Genomic DNA, 19,731 nt, shown 5'->3' on the forward strand with positions numbered 1-19,731 from the left:
TTTTGCAAAGCACTATTGTTTAGGTTCGGAGGGGAGGAGGGACGGCCATTTTGCACGTTCTGTGCTGCAGGATTTTTTGGTATAGGCAGACAGACGGGCACCCTCCACCGGGATTGGGACTGCTTGGGGATTCAATTCATAAGGTAAGGAATCTACTGGCAGATGTATCCATCGGAAGAACAAATTAATCACCTTCGGAAAAGCTTTTTCTGGTGGATACAGTATTATGCCTGTGGATTCCTCACTGACCCACCCGCCTCCCCGTTGCCTGTCTGCTTATACCGAAAAATAATCAATGTATTTTTAATGTGATTTATTGTTGAAATCATGTGATGTTTGGCACTAGGAAATGTCTAAGAAGAGAAATTTCCAGTTTTGGCTATGTTTGTATACTGTGTATACTTGTGAAAATGTTGTCGGTTCACCCGATCGACTCAAAGGCATGGAATAAATGGTTGGAACTGAGGTCTTCTTTCCCCACACCTAAATCTGTCTGTCTCGTAATTGTATAGGAAATGGCATGGAGTAAACGAGAAACTCACAAGAGAACCCATTTCATCACAGCAAACCGTACCATGAGCAGCCACTCAAATATCAGGGCAAATGTTAATGCAGCTTTACATTAACTAATGGAGACACTGCAATTTTGAGATTACTAACTGCAAAACCATAAGCTGTCTGATAAACTACATTTTCTAGAAAATCACTTTTAGAAGAATTGAGGGGGCCATCAGCAGTTAGTAAGAAATAATACCAGTTTTTCACAGTCATAAATATCATTCTGGATAGCAAAAAAGCCCCTTCCTCATACCAAGAGACAACCTTATCCTTGTGCAAAGATAATTGACTGTGATGTTTTAAGTCAAATAAAGCTTTTTCATTCATTTATAATTTGTTTTTGTAGTTTTGTACAGTACATAGCATTCCGAGGGGTGTCGGATCTCTTTACAGGTGGAAACACTGGTACATTTGAACTGCAACAAATGCTACAACTGACACAATTAATTTTATACAGAAAAAGGTCTGTGAAATAACATCAGCAAGTGATGGATTTTTAGATTCTCTTACAAGGTACAGACATAAAACGAAAAACCTAGGCCAAAATGTGTTTATTTCAAGATGCCAGTAAAGGAAACATTTGCGTCTCTTTATTCAGTGATGCATTAGTTTGATGTAGCGATACTGCATGTAAATCCTTACTTTTTCTTTCCTGCCCTTCTCTTTCATGCTAACTTATTCTATCCAATCCTCTCTCTGTGTTTTTCCACTATTTTGCTTAGTTTTATTTCTTTTTCCTTCTCTGTCATGCCACCCCACGGCTTAAAATTCAATTTGATGTATTCCCGAAGCATTAGGAAGTGGTCTAAACAACTTATTCACCAACCCATGTGGCCTATTAAGTGTAAGTCCCCCCCCCTCCCAAGCTGCTAAAGTGTGTGTGGGGAGGGGGAGTCCCTACGCCACTGCTTTAGATTGAGAAAGAACTTTCTTGAGTTGGAAGCAGTGGAAAGAACCAGTGCTTAATTTGAGCCGGTGATTTCCGGTGCTCAGCACTAGCACTTAATCATCAACACCGGCGCTATAGGTTCATGAGCACAAGTTAAGAACTAACCCCTTTTTGGTAGGCACAGGAGGTTAAGTGATTGGAGATGTTGAGCCGATGCCGAGACGCAAACCTGGTCCCCAGCTCCAAAGTCAACAGCTCCGGTCATTACGCTACATCCTCTCCCCATTTTATGGTTAGTAGTTGTTTTTGGCAGCACTAGCAGGAGAAATGGGCTGGTGCAAGCTGCCTCCAGACGAGAGCCCCGGCACTTATCTTACAAATTGACCACTGGAAATAACACATTTAAACACATATGCCTCTCGGTGACCCAGAGACTCATCAGCTATGAACATTCCAAGGTGTTTCATTTTGCTTTCCCCATGGTCGTCTTTGCTCTGTTTCCAAATAAGCATTACGTGCTATCTGAATGAACTGTGGTGTAATACCTCCAGTGGCCACTAGATGGCAGCAAATAGAATGACCATTTATACAATATCACATTCTGCATGTCTGTCTTTTCTGAAACTTCAACGTGTAAATGATATGTGTTTAAAAAATACCATACTTTGATTTCAAGCTACTATTAGTATACGATTTAAAGGCAATACAGACTGTTTTCGCTAATTTGGTGAACATATTAAGGTAAAGGCATCTCTCCTCTTCATATACCCTTCTATGTCCCCTCTTAAATATGCTCATCGAATAATTTCAATCTCAGGGCAATATATTTAATTGAATCTGAGTTTATGTATGAGTTACAGCCTCGAGTTTGATGATAGTATAGTAAACAGGGCTTTTACACCACATATTCTCCTGAACACATATACTTCACACACGAGGTGAGTTAAAGTTACTGCTGTGTACGTATTCCCTTGGAAACTAGTAGCGTCAATGCCGAATTCGGAATCTGATTGTGTACTACTTTTATGTTGATTTTTTGTTGTTTTGGTCTTGTTGAGTTTAGTTAAAGATACTTTAGTTTTCCTACTGCATCACAACAGTTGAACAAAAGTTGTTTCCGGCTGTTGTGACGTCACGGGAGAGTCCAGGCTGCATGGACAGGGCTGACTGCTCCGTTGGAGAGAAGAGAGCACAGCTTTGGGTGGGGAGGAGGGGAGCAAAGGGCGCTGGGGGGTGTCGCAGGATATCTTGTATTACATTAATATATCTGGGTGTGGGAGGGGTGATGTGAGCTGGTGGCAAAATGCCAGTTTATGTTTTTAATGTATTAATGTAGGTGCATGGAGGCTAAGTGGTGTGGGTGAGTTGAAGGAGGCCAGGATTATTTTTATTTATTTGAGAAGTGTAGGAGCTGGAAAGAGGGTCGTCTGAGCAGGTGGCATGGCACCAGTTGTTTTAATCTGAGCAAGGGAGGGGAGAGGACAAATGCAGGTGTGGGGGTCACTATTATTTTGTTGTTGTCCCTTACTGCCAAGTTTTACCTGGCAGCGAGAGACCAGAAAAAAAATACATTACACTGTCCACCCTAAATAGGGAGGCTAGTGTAATGTCCTTCCACTGACGACACCTCCTCCTCCATCAACATGCCAGAGAGAGTATTCCATCAAAAGAGCCAATGGGGACTCCATTGATGGACTACTAAAGGTCTGCCCGTCTCTAAATGAGAAGGGTGGATCGAGAGTTTACAAAGCAGCTTATTCTGTCACGTTTGTGACTGAGTACCCTCTCTGTCAAACTCTAAATTTAGCCCTAACTCCAAAGGTAAAACCTTGGTGTGGGGTGAGGTGGCTAAATCTATCAAAAATGTAAAATGTCGAATGTGACAACCTGCTGGATGATTTGGGCCTCTGATCCTTTGAGCTTAGCCTAAATTCGCACCTCGGTCATGGTCAACCGTGAACTTTAGTTTATCAATGGCACTTTGCTTTTTCAAGCGTCATTTTGCCTTAATACTTTAAAAGATAACATCTCTGGGTTCAGTCATCTGATATTAATGATCTTGATGTGTTTTTTGCTCATTAGATATTTCTGAATGTTTCTAATTTAATTTGGGAATTTTATATTGTTTTCTTGACAGTGAAATTGTTGTTACGGATTGACCTTAACACAAATTTCTCTGGGGAATTGCATACCTATTTTTCCATAGCTTTCAGGGATTACACTAAGATTCTCAAGAGACTTGTTTTGACCTAATTAAGTTGTGTTTGTTAAAGTGGTAGGGGTCATAGCCTTCCAAATTGAAAAAACAATTTCTGACTGTTAGACTTAATATGGCTTTAAAAAAGGGATGGGGACATTAGACCAGTGTCTAAATCTAAACCTAATTGCGGCAAAATATACCAACGCGAAGGAGGGGAATATATTTGTGGCGTTCATGGATCTCTCCGCCGCGTTTTGATTCAGTTTCACATGGAAAATTATGGTTTATTTTAAAAGAGATGGGCATGGAGGAAAATATTATAATTTTTATCAGACATCTATATATTCTTAGTCCACAGCTTGTGTCAGATACGGATCCCAGGGTGAATGTACAAGAGCCTTCCCAATTCGCCGTGGGGTTAGGCAAGGCTGTGTTTTAGCCCCTCTTTTATTTTCTATGTACACTAATGGGATAGAGTCAGCAGTAAATGTGGATGTTATCGATGTACCTAGGGTAAATAAGAAACAGCTTCCCATACTACTATATGCAGACAACGCCGTCTTGGAGGCAAGAACTGGCGTAAATTTATAAAGCGCAAATTGCTGCATTGAGGCGTCCAAGCGCAACCTGAAGAGTGTAGTCAATTGTCAGAGGCGATCAGCAGGGGGTTAGTTGTGGACATTAAAAAGAAAGGTCTTTAATTGCTTATGAAAGGAGAGCAGATTAGGGTTAGACCTGAGTTGAAGGGGGAGGAGGTTCCACGATTTAGCGGCGTTATAGGAGAACATCCTGCCACCAGCTCTCGCTCTTCTGATTCTGGGAACTGTAGCCAAAAAGGCCTGGCCTGAGCGAAGATGTTTCGTAGGCTGGTGCTGTGTGACTAGTTCACAGCTGATTAGCGGACCTTTGTGCCAGAATGCTTGATGGGATATGCACATTGCCTTGAAGGCAATTCTTTGCAGAACCGGCAGCCAGTGCAGGCTACTCAGCCCAGGTTTTGCTGACAGTCTCCGTGGCAGCTGGAGCAATGTGCGGGCAGCGCAGTTTTGGACAATCTGCAGCTTGCGCAGTGTGTAGTCGGGGGCACCAAGATACAGGGTGTTGTTAAAGTCCAGTCGAGACTGGATCAGGCCTTGAACAGCAACTTGCTTGGCCTCCATCGGTAGAAGTGGGAGCACTTTTTTCAGCATCCTGAGGAGGCCAAAACAAGTTGCAGAAAGCCTGATAGCCTGGGTGTCAAAGGTTAAGGCTTTGTCCAGCCCCCCAAGCTTTTTATGTTGTCCTTGGGTATAGGGGGGTGCCTAGGCATGGAGGCCAGAGGGAGTCAAAAAATGTTGGAACAGCGGGGCCCATAAGCATCAGCTCAGTGTTATCCCCATTGAGCTTAAGGGAGGATCTCGTCATCCAGCCTTTTACTTCCTCCAAACATTTCCTTAGTCCCATTTGTGATGTTTTAACTATACTGTTTGTGATATATCTTTCTTATATACTTTGAATAATGTATGATCTGCATACTTTTATGACCTTATCAATTAAGCTCAAATAAAGTTACTAACCAACCAACTGACTGATAGACTTGGCATTTTTGGCATTGTTTCCCCAGACTTTTTGATTTACCACCTGTATTTTTGATGCTGTGCTAGATTTCGTTTTTGCTGGCTTAGATGCTTTGGGCACTTTGCAACTGCTGATCAGAAATACCACTTTGTGGGCAATCAGGAAGCATCCAGAATCCAATGATCGTTTTATCGACTACAAAACTGCTCAGAAAAACTACAGACAGGCATCAAAACAAGATAAACGACTTCATCTTGATCAATTTTGGGGTAACCTTCTTTGGGAAAGCAAAAATCGTAATTCAAGAAAATGTCGGGCATTACTGAATAGACAACTCAATGGAATAACCAGACAGGGGAGTGCAAACATTGCTGAGGCAGAATGGGTTAAATTTTTGACTGACCACTTTAAGGCCAACGAAGGTGCAGACTTTTTAGTAACAAACACCTTCTTTACGTCTAAAGATGGGCCTTTGGAGAACCAGGATAATACCCAAGAGCTGACGCAGCCTCAATGTGAGTTGATCTCTATTACTCAAGCAAGGCTGGTCAAAATATTATCAAAAGCGAGAGCAGACAGAGCACTAGGCCCAAATGGCCTGCCACAGGCCTTGTTTAAAGCAAATGTTCCCTATTGGGCACAACAATTAGCAACCCTCTTTAGATCTGTGCTGAGTTGCTCAACCATACCAGACTCATGGCGAGGTGCAGTAATTCATCCAATTTATAAGTCTGACGCCCACTCGTCCCCAATCAACTATAGGTTGATAGCCTTACTGGACAATGAGGCAAAGTACTTTGCGAGCATTTTACTTGAAGAATTGAGTGCCTGGGTGGACCAAAAAGGCTTGATTCCAAAAAAACAAACGGGTTTTACTGTAAATTCAGGTACTTCGTCTAATCTATTGCCATTATCAGTACTTATTGCAAATTGCTTACTTCATCTAAGCTGGTCTTCTGTTGTTTTGTTGATTTTAAAGCTGCCTTTGACCGAGTCCCCAGTGCAGAACTTTGGGCAAAGTTAATGAAGTGGGGAATCCCGGTCAAACTACTGGAGGCCATTGTCCAACTATATTCCAACACCTGGATTCAAGTCAAGCTTGGCACTGGCACACATCTGTCTCGAAAAAGTGAAACAGGGGTGTGTGCTAGCCCCATTGCTTTTCAACCTGTTTACTGCCGATCTCTCAGCCGAAATGGACGAGATAAATAGCCGTTCCCCCAAGATCGGTGGGGTGCAGTTAAGTAACCTTCTGTATGCTGATGATCTTGTTCTTTTCAGCCTTACCCGAGTAGGGCTGCAACGATTGTTAAACAAGCTACATAGTTATACCGTTAAGAATAACCTAGAGGTTAATTTAAAGAAAACCCAAGTGGTTATATTCAGCAGAAAACGTTATGGAGGTGGTGGCTGGTCATACAACAATTCCAGTCTTGTCGTAGGAAAATCCTATAAATACTTGGGGGTTAACTTTGACTCTAGGGGCACCTTCGTCAAGCATCGTACTGACATTTCAATGAAAGCCACAGCTCTCCGATTGAACTTCTCAAAACTCTCAAAAAAACTGATGGATCCGAGTTTGGCCCCAATGATGGAAGTTATGAAAGCTAAAGTCGGCCCCACGTTGTCATATGGTTTTGAAATTTTCAGGGGTAAAATCAGGACAACATTAAATCAACACGTGACTAAGATCTATAAAAGTGTTTTTCACATGCCGAAATCTGCCTCCGCTGCACAGATTAGATTAGAACTGGGCCTCCTAAACTATGAAATTTCCTGCTCAGGTGCCTACTTAAATCTGTGCCATAAGCTAAGGCGGGCTGAAGTCGGTTCCCTTGAGTCTATGCTGTGGTCTGATATTGGCATTAATAATCCAAGTGGGTCCTATAGTAAATTTTTTAATGAATGTCTTCAGCAATTTTCAGCAGGTGACCTTTGGAACCTAAACCCCAGTCAAACAGCTTTTAAAACCAGCATTAAGAAGCATACTCGCATTCTGTCCCACACCATCGACAAAGCTTCTCTTGCCAAATGCAAGCATGCATGGGCAGTAATTAACTCTTATCAGTTGGCATCACCGTCATCATACCTGCCCTGCACATATTCTTTGTATTTAAAACTGCGATTTATGGCACTTAGACTGGGGGAATGGCACTTGCTGAAACACTTACCTATCTGGCGTCGCTCGTCAGATAATCAACAGTGCAGGGGTTGTGGGGCCCCGGTGGAATCTATGGAGCATGTTGCATGCCACTGTCCCGCTCTCCTGACTCAGCGTAGACTAAAATTGAGGCCAGAATGGAACAGACTGGGAGCTCGGACCTGCAGGCAGGCAATTATTGCGGCCCTGAACCCTGAGAATACAGTTTTAAACATAAGTTTTACTATTTTTATTTATCATATATATCGTAAATTTAACCAGCAAATTGCAGGCCCGGTAACAATTCTAGAGAGTCACAGGTGTCTAAAACAAAACTGTAGACCTACAAAATTTCATTCTGGTCTCTCCTGTGCTCTCGATGCCTACAATATCAGGGTATGTGACTCCGAGGATTTTTATCGATCCTGCTACTTGACGGCTATTTTAATGAAATGTTTACACTCTCTGGGTCTCCTTATAATTCTGGGCCTCCATCTTAGACTCTGAAAGTAACACCCATTCTTTGCCACATCATTAACATTCTTGCCGCTACCTATTTTTAAAATTCGAACTTTTATATAATTCTTGGTCATTTTAACTATCTTTTTTTGTATATGTGTGGTGTGTATGTCCTGCTTTTATGATTATATTTTTTAATCAAATAAAGTATTTCACTAACTGCTGATCAGTGTCAAAGTGGAGGTGCTCCTTGTATACACTCCTATTGTGATTGGTTATCCCTGATTGGCATATTTGATTTACTGGCATGCCCTAGTAAGGTGCACTGAGTTTTCCAGGGCCTGTAAATCAAATGCTACTAGTGAGCTTGCAGCACTAATTGTGCCACCCACATGAGTACCCTGTAAATGTATCTCAGACCTGCCACTGCAGTGTCTGCGCACAGTTTTGAACTGCCATGCCGACCTGGCAAGTGCACCCACTTGCCATGCACTAACCTTCCCTCTTCCTATATGCAAGGCACCCCTCAGCAAGGTCCAAGGTACCCCCATGGGCAGGGTGCAGTGTATGAAACAGGTAGGATATGTACTTGTGTCTGTGACATGTCCTAATAGTGAAATACTATCAATTTAATTGTTTACTATTGAAAGGCTATCTTCCCAATAGGCTAACACGGGAGATACTTTGTAACATCTTAAAAGTATAACTTCCCATTGGGACCAGATAGAGGAATGGAACTTAGGCTCTCTGAACACAGAATTTAATTACACATCTTTTAATAAAGATGTTTTTTAAATTGTGTGTTTGAAAATGCCACTTTCAGAAAGTAGGCATTTTCTTGCTTAACCATTCTGTGTGCCTCCGCCTGTTTGTGGATTGTCTGTCTGGTTTTGGAGTGGCAGGGGCTGGGGATGTGCATTCACTGTAGACAGCCACTGGGGAGGTTGAGGTGTGTCTGGCCCTTCCTGGACAGTTCAGAGCTGAGCCTAATAGACGTTGGCTGCATTTAGAGTAGTGGGAGGAGTTTTCCTTACACCTGAATAGGGCCTGTCTCCCTTGCGCAATGCTGTCTCCACCCCCTGTGGTCATACTGCACCATTGAGAAGAGAACTGATTTGGACTAGGCTCACAGACCCTTGCACAAAGAAGAACAAAATGGGGTATACGTTGTGGACCTTAAACCACAGAGCTTTAGATCACTTCTGGACTCAAGAGGAACCTTTGCCAAGAAAAAGAGATGGAGAGCTGTGAGGAGGAGTACTGCTCCTTTGCTGTGTTCTGTGTGGGGTTGGCCTACAGTTGCTGCTTCTGCCAAGGAAAGGACAAAGACTGGAACCTTGCAGAGAAACCTGCTTGAAGAAGAATTTCCAAGGGCTTGTTTGTGCTAGCCTCCTGTTTTGAAGTCTCAGGGACACAAATACTTCACCATCAGGTCCCCTGAACTCCACTGCTGGGAGTTCTGACCTGCCAGGATGTACCTGTTCCAGTTTTGGGCCTCTGGAGGTTGTTCCTGCTGTTGGGAGCTGGAAGAAACCTCGTAGAAGCAAGAGAAACAATCTACGATGTGGTCAGCGATGTCGCCGTGACAACGCAACCAGCACCGAGGCCAGGGGCACCGCTAGTGAAGTACACAACGCACCGCCCGGCCTGCATCACAGCTCTGCCGCCTGCAGTTATCAGCCATTCCAATGCAAGCACTCACACCAAATCCATCACCATCAGTGCCTGCATCCAGTTATCGCGTAGCCGATAACCACCGAGGGTGACTCCATGAACTCACCGACTTCACATCGCTACCCTGGAACCGACGTCTCACCGCTGACGCAACCGACTTCCCCTGTCCTGGATTTGACACGTCACCTCCTTGCGGACACGACGCCTCTCCTCCCCCATGGCAGCCAGGGAGCTGGCCTCGACCTTGGCACTGACGTCTCACCTCCACGAGGTGGCGCTTCATCATAGACTTCGCTTTCCAAGGTTCTGTTTGTTTGGGGGTCCGTGTGACTCCATGTCGACGCAGCGCACCACGCGGTCAGCAGCATACTTTCGATTTATTGCTGTCACGCTGTTGTAATAGCCCCGGGTGAAGCTATTTGTTTTCTACAAGCTTTATTTTGTAAATAACTGTTTTTAAGTGCTATTTTGTAATGTAATGTAAAAAGAATTTATAGAGTGCACTGCAACCCATTGGGCATCCTGGCGCTATCTTACTACCTTTATGTTGTTTTTTTGTTGTTTTGGTCTTGTTGAGTTTAGATAAAGATACTTTATTTTTCTATACTGGTGTGGTGTCCATTTGTGGTGTTTTCACTATATTACTGTGTGTTTTGAGTACTAATACTTGACACATTGCCTTTATGATAAGCCTGTCTGCTCGTGCCAAGCTACCAAGAGGGTGAGTAGGGGTTATCTAGACTATGTATCCCCCTTACCCTGACTAGAATCAAAGGTCCCTACTTGGACAAAGGTACTTCCCTCTGCTAATTAGAGACCCCAGTTCTAACACTGACAATGATAATTTGTGATTCCAACATGGTACATTTTTGAAGCCTTCTTTGGAGAAACCATTACTAAACATTGAGGAGTGTTTACAGTGCCTTTATTAACGCCATACAGGAGCCTTCTTATGCTTGTCCAATACTTTTGGGAAGCACAGGGGATACGTTTCAAAGTATCATTTAAATAGAAATTGAACTGTATGCAAACATATGGATGTTAGCTATTTGAGGGCCAGTAATAGTCCAGAAGCCTGATACAAAGATAGAGCAGTTTCAGAAGCCCTTACTTTCTATCTTTCATTTTGAAAGCCCTTCAAGGGCAGCAGTAATCCACATCCAGTCCTGTACTTCTTTTAAACTTCACCCTCCCATCTTAGGTGCAATATTTCTTCCTTTATTTCAAAAGCTGGAGGAAGAGCAGTACAGTTTACAGCTGCCACAGCTGTTAGTCCAATAGAGACATGAATGAAAGATTATGTCTGTGTGTACTAGGAAGGTCCCTTCTCTTTACTCCAACACATGAGGCGATCTGAGAAACGATAGCTGTCGTTTTCTTAATCCTGTTAGAAATTCATGACAGGACTATAATATCTGTAGCAAGAGGGGAGATATGGGGACAACTACGGGTAATAGGGCAGGAGAACTGGGATAGCTGACAGCTGACCCATTACTCCTCGTGCAAGACATGACAGTAGTGTCTTTTATGTCTATGGCTGGAGCAGGAGTCAGCATCTTTGCTCCTCCTCTGTCTACAAACATAAAAGACGGACTGTTATATCTATTGCGTAATTGAAGACTCATAATAAAACATAACTGCCCATTAAAAATGAAGTCTAAGCTGTTCTCAGCTGCCTTGCTCCTTCTCTTGTAATAAACATAATTTAAACATAATATAAACACTTCTATTTGTGCTGTAGGGCTGAGATTTAGAAAACCGCAGAACTGTCCTGCAGTGCCCTGCCTTCCCTTCCCAGAGGTGCATCACGATGCAGAAAGATGATCAAACGCTACACTGCCCTGCAAGGGCTTATCCTCCCCTGCGTGGCCTAAAAGGAAATGTTAATGCTGTCTGATCTTCAACCCCACAAGAACCTAATATGCTGACATTTGAAAAATCCCCATCACCCTAAAATAAGGGTGATTAAAAAAATCCAGTTGAATTCGTTTTTTTAATTTCACATGCCTCTGGCAGATCAATATATATGTCTCACAATCTTGCATCATGCCCTCCATCTGATCATCGAGCCTGTTGGGCATAGACCAGGTTGAGGATGGCTGAAATCATAGTGCTGGAGCACCAATGGGTATGAGGGTACTGGCAGTGTGTAGTACACAGGATGTCTCGGCTGCAATACACCAATTTGCAGGCGTATTTATATAGTGTGCAAAATTATAGCAACTTGTTTTGTTTTGTGAAGAAATTGAAAATGTTCTAATGGATTTCCTTTTCTGTGTAGGGCCGCCGGAATCAACGATAGGGGACATGCAGGCCTATATGGACATGCTGAATCCAGAGATAGGACCTAATGGAAGCAAAAAGGGAGGAGAGACTGCTGCAACCCTTCCACAACCTCCACCTCTTCCTCCTCCTCCACCTCCTCCGGGATTCCCTGCACCGCCTCCACCTCCTGACTCCAAACTGCCTCCGCCACCCTGTTATCCAGCGCCAATCCCTCCGGAGGGGCAGCCCACGGCGGAGATTTACGTGCAAGCAAAGAACAACCTGCGCCACATCGACAGCGAGGTAGTGAAACCTGGGGTAACCTTTGAAGCAACTATAGGTTGATCTGTGCCGAATGCAGCTGGGAGGGATCCGTCTATACAGTGATGTCACTAAGCAGACATTTTAGGAAAAGTACTTTTATTGGTTAATGGAGAATGCTCTGCCATGGTTTGTGATATAAAATATTTACTTCATCACATGGCGTTGTACAATGGGCCATTACGAATGAATGATGAACGTCCACAGTACACAGATCTTACATATATAATGTTCAGTAGTATCAACAAAGCACACAAACCTGATGTAATCAGTCTGATCATTTTTGTCATTTTTGGGTTGAAGGAAGCTAGTGGTAAGTGTTACCAATTTGTTACATTCAACATGCGCTTGCCTTAATCACTCCCTGGAAGGTACACAGCATTGGTTCAAGGAGAATGAATTAGCTGGCACCACTTGTGCACTTTCGGCAGTATGGCTAGAGTCATCGTCTATGGCATGACTCCTGTGTCCATTGTGGTGCTTCCAAAGGACACGTACCATCAAGGCGTGTTCAGGGGATAAGTTTGTTAGATTAGTTGAAGGTCACCTTGGCACATTCCCCACTCTTTAACAAAATTGATGTTTTTCAAAGATAGTCTCAAACACATAGAGCCAACAATGCATATCATCAATGGCCATTACTTGCCACTGACATGATCATCATTTTGCATTGTTTTCAATCTAACTATATGTTGCTAATGAGGAACATATGATTTTTCATGTCCTAAATAATAGTGTATACTTATAAACAAGGGTGACCCGTTACTTTAGAGAACCTGGGGTGGCACAATGATTGAAAAGAACAATGGTTAACTAGGATATAAATCAAAAATGATTTACATCCTAGAGAACTATTCTTCTTTTCAAACTACATAAAAGGGTGACCATCTCTCCTCGGGTCATTAAAGACACTGTGTCCAGTCCTGGAGTTTTGTGTGATAGCCCAATGCATATGGGTTTTGTAGTCATTTTTGTTTCTGTTGAACTAATTAGACTAACACACCAGAAATAAATGATTAGGTAAAAAGTTCAGGGCTGGAGATAGGTCTATAATGACCCCATTGAGGTGGTCACTCTAAACAAGGATAGACCCTCATTGCACTGGTGGCCCCACCACCATCATCATCATCATCAGGTGAATGCTAATAATATAAACATCAGATTATTTCAACAATTATGATTTGTTCTCTTTTTTGTTATAGCTTTACGTATATAAGATATTGTCTATCTTCTTACATTCTTATTAAATTATACATCACCCACCTCAAGTTATCATGAGTGAAAATGGCCTTGAAAAAGGATATGACTGCCCAGGAATTGTAATTGAAAAAGTAAGGAAAACATGCCAACCCCCCTCACCGGCTTCCCAGTACCTAGGTACCCACATCTGCTCCAATAGGATAGTGCTTTGAAATCATTAAAAGGCGCTGAGCAGAGCTTTAAGTATAAATACATACAGAAGATTGCCTCCAACATCAGGTTTAAGTCATCCTTCATATAAACATTAGTTTATGTTGGAAAAGTATGAACAGGACATGTATATTAATTTTACAGTTAGCCCCTATTTAGTATATTCGTATAAGGCATTGGCTCATCTCTCGAATGAACTTTGCATTAACCTCTACATAACCAAAGTGCTTGTGCCAGAATAAATGTATCAACTTGTCTCTAAAATGTTCATTAGTTTGGCATAGTAACGGATATTATAGCCAGACAACACTGATCAGATTGCCCCAAAGTGAGATTTAATCTGCCCTCAAACTAAATATTGACATTCCAGAAGCAAGTGACGGTATTGCCCTGAAAGGGTGATTAGATTGTGGTGCATTTGTCTTTATCATTAAAGGGACGGAGGTGTGTCATAGCTTGCCTCATGACTTCTGTAGCGGCTAGGCCTGCCTTATTGATGGTGTGTGAGTGAAATCTTGAGAGCGATGAGTCACCATCTTAAGGATCTTGGGGGCCCTGGGCCAAACGAATTTTGGGGCCCCCTGTTCAGAACAACTTTTAATTTAAGATCCAAGCTCAGATTTTTCATGACCTCTTTAGCCAGGTCACTGACAGCGCAGAAGCACAGTCGTCCAAATTTTAAATGTGTTTACATCTAATATTTAGGGATAGTGTCTTGTGTTTTCAATATTAAACACAGCAGCAGCTCCCTAATATAACTGCAAATAATCTCTGTGACGCCCTCCCATTTCGAATATGTGAGGTCCTGTTTTGAGCTAAAATAACCTTTTTATGGATGTTGCACAAAAGGTAAACAGCATTTCTCTTCAAAATGTCCCTTATACACTCTCTCATATCACCCACATTAAAAAATAAGATAAAGTAAAACAGTATTTGAAATAATTTGTTTAAAAATTACCCAGGGTGACCAGGGTAATACTCTCTGTAGAACATAGCTGGCTCCATAAGGGGGCCCCCCTGAAAGTCTGGGGCCTGGGGCCAGAGCCCACTTTGCCCATGCCTTAAAACGTCTCTTGATGAGTGCGGAATATTGCCTGTGAGCGTAAGTGGATTCTGGGGCCTGAACAGACAATTCCTTTCTCCTGGCGGGTTGTACTACCAAAGTTGACTTCTTTTACTTGGCGCATGTGTGGAGCCTGACATAATACAAAGGGATCCTACATGAAGTGCTCGATTCAGCATCACAACGAATTCTACTTACACAAGCATTGTAACATTGGCAATGAGATGTTAAGGATGGCGAAGGCCATTATCACAAAGGTAGCTTTGATAGCGTAAAGTAATACTCCCATAGCTCTGTTTAATGTACTACATCCACTATCAATACCTTGAGTTAAATTACCTACTCACAATTTAACAAGTAGAGGTTCTAATTTGAAGTCATATTACAAGTGTCCTAATGGGCAACCTGGTCTAGAGTCTCTCGGTACGGTAAACATATATGGGTGTTTTACTATTTGGACTATGGCCTTCGAGTTTTAGTAAACATTTCCAATAAGCACTTCAATTGCTGCAAGAAAGCTAAAAAACTTCATTGGTTGTCACTAAGCAGCCCGAGCCGTCCCTATCAATTTAGTTCTCCCCTTCTAAACTATAAACTGACAAGAAGAGCATACATTTCCCATTTTTTGTTGACAAGATCTAACACATCTCTAATGTTCATGTTTGTATTCTGAGCCTGAATTTATTTTGTTTTTGGATTGAAAACTTAATTTGGAAAGAATATTGTATAAACAATGCAATAGTAGTTTATCTTATAATTTTCTATTGTTTTTCCAAATAAATTATTACATAGACAACAAGAAACATCAAAGTAGGCCCCTGAGGTCATTCCATAATGCTGGTGTGTACTCATTCACATTTATCATATATTTGCCCCTTACATCAATATATTCTTTCTCATCATTTAGAAGCTTAGTCAGTCCGTAAGGCCCTAATATTGGGCTTACCCATCCCAGATTTTCTGATGTTTCCAAGGACATCCTCTTACTTGGTATATAGGCATTTTTAGGCCTTTACATTCATCGAGGCCATTATTCCACTTTGCTGCACTCATGGATGATGTATTTCACCATATTTTAGCAATATATCCCTCTTGGACTCTACTAGAACTACACTCAGGAGCATAGATTTGCATCTAGTCAGCCCAGTGTCCTGCAGAATGTTAAAGAGATCTATCTGTGGAGTTGATTAGTGCGTCTATGACTTCTTTACATATGGTTTCAAGGTCCCCCTAAAAACCTACTATGGCCTTAAAACTTCACACCGTATGTAGCACTTTGCCATCTTCTGCCTGGAATCTAAGGCATGTGAGCAAAGAGTCTCTGTTAAGAGACTTGGCCCTTGTGTAATGCACCAAGTGTGGATATTTAAATTGTATAACGTGATATATAGGTGATATTGCAATTTTATTCGATGGTTCTTGCCAGGCCCTATCTTCCATTGTGCCTATGTCATCTTCCCATGCTACCCTAAGCATATAAAATGTGTTGGGTGTATTTATTACTAATGATTTGTATATCCTAGAGACCTTTCCCTTGCCCCCATTTCTCCCATGGTGAGTTTAGCCTCGAGAGGGTTGAAATCTGGTATTGTATCTAAAGCCCTCATTATGATGGCTGGCAGACTGCCACCGACAGGCCGTCAGTGGTGGTCTACCCAATGTCGGATTCCTAATCCATACAATGGGGGCAGTGCCTGCGCAAGCACTGCAGTAGGAATTGGGATATCCCTTTCCAACTGCCTGTTCATGGTGGTCCCACCGCCATTAACAGGCAGCCAGAAAGGGACTTTGGGTGACCCTAGCAGGGTCCCAGTACCCTCTTGGCCTCCACTATGTGGCCAGGAGGGGACATGTGGTGCCCCCCCAAACATTCATGCCAGGCATCTCATGGTGCCTGGCACACAGTGCAAGGATGTTTAAAAACATCCTTTTTTCAATTGCAACTTGTGCTGTGGCCCTTTTCTGGGCGGCAGCACAAGCTGCAATTTGAAAAATGGATGTTTACGACCACCTACACGGCGATCGCATCCTAATCTGGGGGGTGGGACCGCCTACTACTTGTCGGCCGGTCCGAATTCCGCAACGATGGTGGTCGGAAGCTTGTCCGATCGTCATCATAATGACCCCCCCTTAATGTTTAATATAGTGGAGTATAGCATGCCTAAATTGGAGACATTTGTGGAACTGTGTTTGTTACAGACCAGATTCCTCTTCCATCTCCCTAGAGGATTTAGGTATAGTTTGTGTAGTTGTTCTTCCTCGGGATACCCTGCCAGCCCTACTCTTCCTAAATTTGTAGCCACATGAAGAAGTAGGATGCTGACCCAAAGTGGGGTCTGCATGGTCAGCTGCCCCTGCCAATGGATCTGTTTTAATATGTCTTTCCATATTTTGATGACCGTCTTAGTCACAGCGTGATATCGCAGGGGGTAGAGATAAGTACACGCATATGTAATATAATGTGGAGGTGTCTCCTGGTGCCCACAGTTCTGGGTCTCCTCCTGGACCACGTAGCCATCCATTTATCACAAGCAGGGGCACTGATCTGTAATGGGAGAGGAACTTAGCAATATGTTTGTGGTTCTCCTCCTAGAAATTCTATCGCCATTCACATTTTCCATAATATCTTATTTTCTTAAAGTACCCACCCTGTCTTGTATTAGGGAATAAAGAAATATCACCTACCTATAGTAGTACAAACATAACCATTCCTTCGTTTTCTATAAATTCTATTTCATTTATATGTTTAAAAGTATTCTTTAGCAGCATTGAAATCCCCTCTGGTTTTACTTGGAGCAGCATTCACAGAATTTCTATCAACATATGTTATTTTATATAAAATCCAGATCCCTAGGCAGGAGATGAAATTCTTCATAGAACAATAATGCACTTATTTTGAGTTGGCCGAACGCACCACTCCAACCCACTCCAAGGTGTCTGGTGTTTCAAGTCCTTGAATTACATGCCCTGCAAACAGTCGCGGCTCGCATGACTCGCGGGTGGGGAGGCTAGTGGGGGGTCATACGGGTGGGTTAAAAAACATTTTTTAAACTTACCTTACTGAGTCCCGCACCGCCTCAGCTCCTGGCTGGGTCCTGTTTCCTGGAACAGGAAGCATGCATCCTCTCTCCCCTCCCCTAAGTCAATCACAATGCTGCAATGGCAGCTTTGTGATTGGTGCGGACAGCGTCCTGCCAGGTGCCGGTAGGGAGGCCATTTTCACTATGTAGGCTGCATGCAGCCTACATAGAGAAAATGTAGAGTGCGCATGACTGGTTTGGTCAGCCCCTGAGGGCCGACCAAACAGTCAGGGCCACAACAGTGGGCAAACCACTCCTCCCCGACCCGCCCACCCGCTTACTTTCTCGCAGCGAGAAAGCAGTGGGGTGATGCTCCTCCACCCTAATGGAGGAGCAGCCCCTGCCTGCATACTAGGGACCCAAAATTCCAGGTCCCGAGGCACGGTTCTTGTTCTGTTTGGCAGGGATGTGTGCTGCTGTTAAGCATCTGGTGAGTGAGCACAGATGTGGGCACAGTAGTTCCTAGATAAGAGGAGACATGGATTTGTCTCTGGTATTCCAGGGTCCACATGTTATTCCCTAAGTTTGGGGAAATAATGTGTAATCCCTGAAAAAACGTATACATATTTAAAAGGGGAGAGAAAGAGAGATCGGGTGAGCGAAAGAGAGAGAGAGAGTGAGAGAGAAAGAGAGTGAGAGAGAGAGAGAAGACATTGGTTTACTTCATTTAATGTTTTCACATTTTCATTCTGCCTTGCATTATGCCAAATGTATCAATTCATATATTGGCAGTTAGTGTGCTACAACAGTGTGTTCGTTCCACGAAACCATATGAATAGCATATACATCTACAATTAATAGATGTCTTTTAATTACACTTAATTAGAGGGACGTTCTTTTCTTCAGCCCTATTGTCATAATTAATTTAATCTACTACCTTGCAGTTCTACAGCACCACCTACATGAATGATCATGACAAAGGTCTCGTTCAACCCCCAACACAACTGGTGACATTAATCTTGAAATCAATTTTTGAAAATCTTTTTTACTGATCTTTGAACTATATTCCAATTCGGGGTGTCTTGCTTTAACTACAGTGTTCATCTGTATGTTTTCTGGAATGCAACGTTTTGTAGAATTTCTTTTAAGCCTTTAACGATAAAAACGATACTTAACATTAGAAGGGAAGGCCTTAATATACATGTATGGGAAGGCAGTATTATCTTTAGCTTGACCTCCTACTCCTGTAGATGCATTTGCATACATTTATTCATCATAGTAATCGCTGCCTTACAGGTATTAACGCTTCAACAATTTCTCTATACGTAGATTTTAGTTTGTTGTCTTTTTTGCAGTTTCATATAGCGCGAGCTCAACCCTAAGGTATTGACCCGTTTGCACCAGTTACATTACACAAGGACACATTCATTTTTTAGTAGGCACCTGGAGATTAAATGATTTGCACAGAATCACAGGATGTTGAGTTGATGCCGGTACTCCAACCTGGTCCCCCAGCGCCAAACTTGGCAGCTCTGGCCGTTAGGCCACATCCTCTCTGACTATATTAACTTCAAGCCTGCCTCATTGCGAACAAGAGCTGATAAAATCGAATATGTAAAGATGATGTTGCATTTTACACTGAGCATCCTTGCAGAGATGGGTGGCACAGAGTGTGCTTTTCTTCACGATGACTGTTGGGTGAAACAGAAAGACAATACCAACAATGCGTCTTTTGTGTTTGTTTGGCATCGGCTTCCTGTGCAGACTCGAAGGTTTTGAAATGTGATGACCGGGTTTCTAATTTGTTTAATTGCACAGTAGCCGAGATGAAGAGGACTATTTTAGGCCTGTGAAATGTGGTTGATTTCTGGAAATGTATACTTGATCTGTTCTGTGGAAAGGACAAGCAAAACAACATCAACCCATTGTTTCACAAAATAATTTCTCTCAACTCAGCAATAGAAATCCACAGGGATCAAATGCCATGCTGGTTGTTCTGTAACATAGACTGAAGATTTGAATTCTGTCTGAATACGTTTGTGTATTTTATTTTTTAATCTACTTCCGGTTTCAAATTGTCAGGACTGAATTTTAATTCTGTGAAGAATATGGGAGAGACATTCCATGTGCAAAAGTGAGTTGTATAACAAACACGTGTGCACACAGAAACACACA

General features: G+C 42.6%; 1 protein-coding gene across 4 annotated transcripts in view; it reads left to right on the forward strand.

The window, feature by feature from the left end:
- ESPN (espin) overlaps window positions 1-19,731 on the forward strand; it is an 888,237-nt gene that overhangs the window by 418,783 nt on the left and 449,723 nt on the right. For all 4 annotated transcript variants that reach the window (XM_085608893.1, XM_085608894.1, XM_085608891.1 and 1 more), the window contains exon 7: window positions 11,759-12,045. In XM_085608893.1, the coding sequence (XP_085465019.1) occupies window positions 11,759-12,045 (287 nt within the window). The remainder of the gene's footprint in view (window positions 1-11,758; window positions 12,046-19,731) is intronic.

This window comes from Triturus cristatus, chromosome 1_2, assembly GCF_964204655.1.
Source record: "Triturus cristatus chromosome 1_2, aTriCri1.1, whole genome shotgun sequence".
NCBI lineage: Eukaryota > Metazoa > Chordata > Amphibia > Caudata > Salamandridae > Triturus > Triturus cristatus.